The 7,061-nt window shown below is 35.3% G+C and overlaps 1 protein-coding gene across 1 annotated transcript; it reads right to left on the bottom strand.

The window, feature by feature from the left end:
- Positions 1-696: 696 nt before the first annotated feature.
- LOC122043728 lies at positions 697-2,974 on the bottom strand. The gene is made up of 4 exons (XM_042604322.1): positions 2,894-2,974; positions 2,615-2,811; positions 2,368-2,501; positions 697-1,546 (listed from the first exon to the last, which is right to left on the bottom strand). Exons 1-4 carry the CDS (start codon positions 2,972-2,974, stop codon positions 741-743), a joined length of 1,218 nt encoding a protein of 405 aa, XP_042460256.1. The 3' UTR covers positions 697-740.
- Between the last annotated feature and the right edge of the window lie 4,087 nt (positions 2,975-7,061).

Raw genomic sequence — 7,061 nt, 5'->3', positions numbered from 1 at the left:
TGTACTTTTGATTTTTTTTTTTTATCTTTAAAAAAATATATCAATTTAACTCCATTTGCAAATTTATTAATTGAATTTAGTGGAAAGTTTTCAACTAGTTTGGTTCAATAAATAAGTCTACTGTTTAACTAGCGAACAGATCCATTTGTTGGGAACAATGCTATGTTTATTTGAGTGAAATTAAAGCAGGGAAAAAAGTTAATTTCGTTTTAAATTTAAATTTTAAAATAGATTATTTTTTTAATTCCTTATAATAGAACGAAAAATTATTATCAGACCACCAATATCAGATTAAATCATATTAAATATAATAAGTTTGATGTATTCATTCATCACTTTCATTTGTTTGCCCAAACTTAAAACCTAAAAAGAAAAATAAATTATTTTTTAAAAAAAATCAAATCAAATTTGAAAAAATAGCTTAGTTCTTATATCATCACCCATGTTCCTCTGTTTAGCGAGTAAATTAAAGGGTAACACCAAAAAATCGATGAACTGTGAATGACCAAATAGAATCAAATTGTAACTAAGAATTTACTGATCCATCAAGAAATATAATTGCTGATCGATCAAAAAAATATAGTTGACATTTACATCATCAAATTGACCGTCTTGCCGATCAAACAAACAACAACAATCATATAGTAATCTAAAGCAGAACATAACTACAATCATCATCAAACCAACAAATAGTTGAACTGATCAGAAATTTCTTTCCTCAATTGCAATAGATCCAGAGACTACTCAGGGTCCGGAAGTGAGAATCTGCAGAGGGGGCAAGAATTGCTACGCTTCAGCCACTCCAGCAGACACCCTTCGTGAAACGGATGGCCGCAAGGCATCGCCAGAACCTGATTCATCTCCTCCAAGTCATCGAGGCATATGGGACACGAGGTATCTTCTCTCGTCGTAGTCACCATCCGAAGCCCCTCCACCGCCTCTGCCGACGCCCGCCACGGCCCTCTGCCGAACTGGACGACGTCGACATCGTCGTCGTCCTCGAAAAAGTATTCGTAGGTCTCCAGAGGAATCAAATAGCGAAGGTGGCTGTCAGAAGAGGAAGGAGCGTCGGGGATTTCAATGACTGAGAAGAACTCCATAACGACCAAATCCGTGATCGGAAATAGGTCGAGCACCGCGTAGGTGTATGTGCGGAAAGCTCGAGCGAGAAGGTCGAGGTCGGCAGGGCGCACATGATTCGCCGCGACGCGGTAGAGCATCCCCTGCGTCTGCACCTCCCAGGCGGGCTCATTGTTGATGTGGTAGTAGGGCTGGGGGATGGTGAAGTGGGAGTGTTCGGCGGCGACGTCGTCGGAAGAAGGAATCCTCCGCCGGCAAAAGTGTGAGATCAATTGGGGCGGCATCATGTCTTGGTCACCCGCCAAGAGCCGTAACACCACCCGCGCCTCAATGCTAAGAATAACGCCGCCTGCGTCGGCTTCCCACCCGGGAATCACCGTCGACGGGGCGGAGCTGTCTGCGTTGATGCTCCAAGCGAAAGGATCCATGAAGAAGAAGAAGACGACGCGAGAAGCGGTGGAAAGCTCTGAGACAAGTGACGAATGATCAAGTTATCGATCGGCAGGCTTGTGCGATGTATATAAGGCTAGGTCTAATGTCACGTGACGAAATCAAATCAAATCATTTCTGTGCTGAATTCTATTGACCGTTGGATTCCTATCTTCTGTATAATTAGAAAAAGACAGCTGTAGTTAAAGAATTTTAACGGTAATCAGATTTCAATATCCTAATAGATTTTAACAGACATCAGTTTACTAAATGTGTAAAAACTTTAAAACATAAAAAAAAAAAAAAAATCTCAACAAATATTTTGTTCCATGTTGACAGTGGATTTAGCTCTATGGTATCTACTTTGTCGAGCTTTCCTAAAGAATTAATCATATGTTATGATTTTATACATCAACTTTTTATCTCAAATGATGAGCTAGGAACTCTGTTTTAATTTTGGATGTCCAAACATTGATTCCTCGTGTAGACCTAAAAATATAAAGAAAAAAAAAACTTAAACAAATAGAAGTATCATCAATAATCTTTGATAACGTAAACACAATAATTAAACTCTTTTTTTTTTCGTTCTTTCAATTAGTGTTTTAGGGATTCATCAAATCTACAAAGCAAAACAGTGCAAAATAATTTCATAACAGTGAGAACAACTAAACACAAATAATGAAATTAAGAATGGCCAAATTTTCAAGCCAGTTTTCTCCAAGTACATGCCTCCGTTAAACTGTATCCCATTTGATGCAGACGTAATTAGGGACCTAGGAGTAATTAGGGAGGAAGGGAGGGACAGTTTAGTATTTTCACTATTAGGATTTTGAATTTGTATGGCGTACTGTTCATTACTTCGAGGGAGGAGACGGCTGGGTTTTTTCTTCCGCCCCCACCCACAGGGCCGGTAGGTCGCCAGTCGCACACCAATTGCTGCCCACTCCGCCTCGAGCGTCCACTCCAGCAGCCACTTCCTCTTCCCTCTCAGGCTATCACCGCCTCACGGAAACATCATCGGACTCGTGTCAGCATCACCGCCCAGCACTCGGAGACGCGTTCCCCTCTCCGTGCTGACGTCAGCACCGCCTTCGCCGCCGGTTACGCCTCCTTCCTCTCCCCTCTCATTGCTTCGGCAGGAGGGCCCCCTTTCCGAGCTCGCAGGAGGTTTTTCTTCGTATTTCTCTCCGCCGCATAGAGATGGCCACCATAGGGATGACGTGCGCTCACTGCACCACCGCCGGAGGCTCTCACGGTCACCTCATCGGAGGCGCAATAAAAGTTATGCCAGCTGATGAACCACTAGAATACCCAATTGGTTCATATAAATATGATAGTACTAATTATAGTAATTTGGCACAAAACTATTTCTACATATATGTACTTTCATGATATCTTCATCACGGAAAGCTTTATTCCTACATTTCGAATGATTATACAGATACCGTAACTCGATACCATTCATACATTCTGGATGACTCTTAACAAAAATCATAAACTTTTCAATTTCAATAATAAAATCATCTTTAATAAATTTATTTTATAATCGATTGTACATCCAAACTTTGTTCATAGACATTATCTCCTAATAAGAATACAATTTAAAATATTATTAAACTTGTACAATTTGATTTAAACTTAAATAAAGATATCAAAGTATGGATAATTTCCATTTAACAACCTAATAGATTAGATCAGACATAATGTTTACTTTCTATTGAACATTCAACTTAGTGAATCAAAAGAAACCTAGATTATTTTTCTATATATTAAACTTATAGTATCTATCAACCTAAATAATAAAAAATAAGATTTCAGATCAAACAAACAACAAACAACAAACAATGCTATCTTTTTGGATCCAACCAAAAGATAATGAGCTTTAAAATTAACATAAATATAAATATATCAACAATAAAACTACCAAATGACTACATCTAAATTCAACCATGTAAAATATCACATATTTATTATTTATTAAATTATACCTAAGAAGAGTAGTCTAGCTGGAGAAGAGCAACGAATGCAGTATACTACAACAAAAAAATTAATGAAATTTTATCACAAACAAATTTAACAAAAGAGTATGCGACTAATCAAGCTTGTAGCCGCAAGCTTGCGATAGGACAAGATGAAAATATTGGCTTGCTAAGCTTGAAAAAATTATTTTATCTGGCAAGTTCTCCTCTGACCCGCAATCTCTCATCTTTTTCGGGTCTCTTTCTTAATTTATACGGTAGATTCCGATTAAAATCGGATCAAAATTAGTTACAATTTTCTTTGGATTCACCTTCACACCTAAATTATAGTTTTAGATTGAATCAGATTACAACGATGGGCGGGCCATCTCTTGCTTGGCTCCATACAGTCCATCCACCGTTGACGGCCTCCGACCGTCTAGATCGATCCTAAACTATAACCTAGGTGAAAAGGTGAATTTAGAAAAGATCGTAGTCAATTTTGATCTTATTTCAACTGTAATCCAACATACAAATTATAAAAAGGACAAAAAAATTTAAAAATTATAAACTAAAAGATTTGGACTCCTTCTTGACTTCCTCTACTATTAGGTAGCATCAACTATGAGTATATAAGACCCTGGTGCTAGGCATTGATCAGCCAATAATACTTGTCAATCGAGTTGGATTTCACATCATCCTGGCAACGCCTAGGCTCTCTCATGACATCCCCCACTATTTAATCCCGAGGAAATGCCATAGACTAAAAGGGAAAATTAAATGTTAGAAAATGTTTGTGATGTCTTAAATGACAACAATCAGAAAGAGAAAAATAATGACAAATTATCAAAAGACATATCTAAATTTATCAAAAAAACGTATGTTAGTTTATTATTTATCAAAGCATATACTTTTTTACAGTATTTTTTCTATTTTTTCCTCCTGATTACTTTCCTTTTTATTTTCTCTGTCATTTTTCTCTCTTTTCTCTTTCCTCTTTCCTCTTATGCATTATAACTTCTCTGATTGCTCAATTACTGTCGCATGAAGCTATAGTACTTGGCTCGATGTCACATAGAGTTCCAGTATTGTAGCATACTTGACTCGATGACTCACATCTTTCCTCCTGATTACTTTTCTTTTTATTTTCTCTGTCATCTCTCTCTTCTCTTTCCTCCTATGAACTGTAACTTTTCAGATCGATCTCAACAGTTGGATCCTAGCACTCCGATTGCTCCAGTGTCTCAAGGGATGAGATTTCATAACAAAGGGCACTTTAGACGTGACAAAGACGTTGTCCCTCATCTTTGTCGATTTTTATTGGCCTAAGTTGACCGGCAATATGATCCACTTTGTAGACCGATGTTCTTACCTGTCCCTGAAGTTTGGTGCTACTATTTATCATTTTATGATCTCTACCCTGTGTAGTTCATGAGGTGAAAATTGAAAATACAAGCAGTTAATCTCTAAAAGGATTCAAACAAAGCATCCAAAATTTGTGTATAACAATCTGGCAGAATTTCGAGCTACACCTCAACGAATGTTGCATCCAATTCCACACGCTTCAGCTGCGCCTAACGATCTAGAATTCCCCTTGTTTTGAATCTGGTGGATTTCAACGTTGGAAGTAGATCATACGGCCCACCTACAGAAATGTGATATCAACTCATCTGTCCAAGGAAACGCAAAACTCAGGCTTAGTTATTTCAGGTCTCTCCTCGGAAATCCTGCCTTGAGATGACTCGCACCACTAGAGTTGCACTTGATCGGAAGTGTGGAAATAGAACGTTGGGGCTTGTACCACCATCTCCATTTTCTCGTTTCGCCGACGTCGGAAATTTGCCGAGGGCGGAGATTCGAGGGAGGAACCAAGGCCACCGCCCTCATTGCCCTCGCGCGAACTATCTCTCGTGACCACGATCTCGCGAGGAGAAAAAAGGTTCGCAGGCTTTAATGGGCTTATGTTCGGTTGGCTCGGATCGGGCTCATTTAAATATGAAAAGATGTCTAAACCCACCGGATTCCTACTTATTTAATTTTATAAATAATAAAATATTTTTTGGGGAAAAGTTTAAATTCTGTGATAGAAGTATTATTATTATTTTTCAAATAAATTTTTTTCATAAATTATAACAATATTTTATTAATTTCTTTGTACACTTTTTCTTTATTTTCTTTTATTAATTTCTTTAAAAATTGGGTTTTATAATCCGGTTTTCGAATCAATTAATTCCATCAATCTAGTCTCACGAAAAGTTTATACCAGCCAATGGTATAAATCCAAAACATGCCCAGCTCGTCTCACCGACAGTCTTAAATTTTCCAATTTTTTACTAAAAACAGAGAGAATATTAAAAATAATATTATTTTTTTACTATCCTTTCAAAACATTATTTTTCAATATATTTTTTGATGAACTTAATATAAAAAAAATACCATAAATAGATTTAATATGAGAAATTATTCTTTTTAATCCGGAAGAGAAGGGATTCATTAGAAAACGAAAAGAAGGGAGGTTAGCAAACTGCAAAAGGGATGAAAAAAAGAATAACACTACTTTTAATACTCTTTTTAGTAATTTTAAAATTAAAATGCTCCTTCGAATAAATAAGATATGACCGATTCTTTTGAGTAAAAAATGTCCTAAATTTTTCATTCCACTAAACGGAAAAAAATCCTACTATATCCCAGGACTAAAATTTTACTAAGTTGCTTCATTAATCTGTCATGAGAAAGGCAACTTTTTTTATTGATCATTATTTAAATAATGTTTCAATTTTGTTATCAAAATTATTTCTCCTTGTCCGGCCAGTTGTATAAAAGCTAAATCGTTAATTAAGTGAGCATTAATTCGACTAATTCGACTATTATAAATAGTATCTCCTACCACATATATTAATTATCATTTATTACAATACGTGCACAAGTAAAATACTAAATATTTTAGCGGTTCCATACCAATATTATGGATATTAAAAAAATAAATATAGACATATACATGATAAAATTCAAGATAAATATATTTCTTATATGCTAGTCATTATTTTAAAAATTACTAATTATCCATGATTTATCTTCTCCATGTTGACTCTGAGACAGATTGACGGAGATCCTAAGGACGAATGTATTTATTTTTTTTACCACCATAAATATATGATAAAATAAATCTTAAATCATTAATTAGTTACTAATAATCCATCTTTAATTATTACGTTAGATATTATGCGTCCATTGTTTATACTATATCCTAAGGATAAATCCTTTTCAATTTCACTAGAGTATGCTGCAGTATATAAATTACTTAAAAAAAATAAATAAAATGATCAGAATTTAAATCTAAAGTAGAGATCAATATTTTGAAGATCGAAGCTGTTATATTCTGAAATTATCAATTGAAATTTGATTAATTCAGTAAGTAATCGATTTTAATAGTAAATTCCAGTCAATTCAATTTCTCAAAAAAGAAAGTTTTAATTAGTTTTCAATTTATACCGATGAAAGTTTAACTTGAAGGTATTAGCAAAAAGTAATCTTTTTATTTATTTTTTAAATTTTTTATTAAACCATAGTAGCGCCTTTTGTTGGAAATAAAAT

The sequence above is a fragment of the Zingiber officinale genome, chromosome 2A, assembly GCF_018446385.1.
Source record: "Zingiber officinale cultivar Zhangliang chromosome 2A, Zo_v1.1, whole genome shotgun sequence".
NCBI classification, from domain to species: Eukaryota; Viridiplantae; Streptophyta; class Magnoliopsida; order Zingiberales; family Zingiberaceae; genus Zingiber; species Zingiber officinale.
This window is presented reverse-complemented; position numbering and strand designations above follow the sequence as displayed.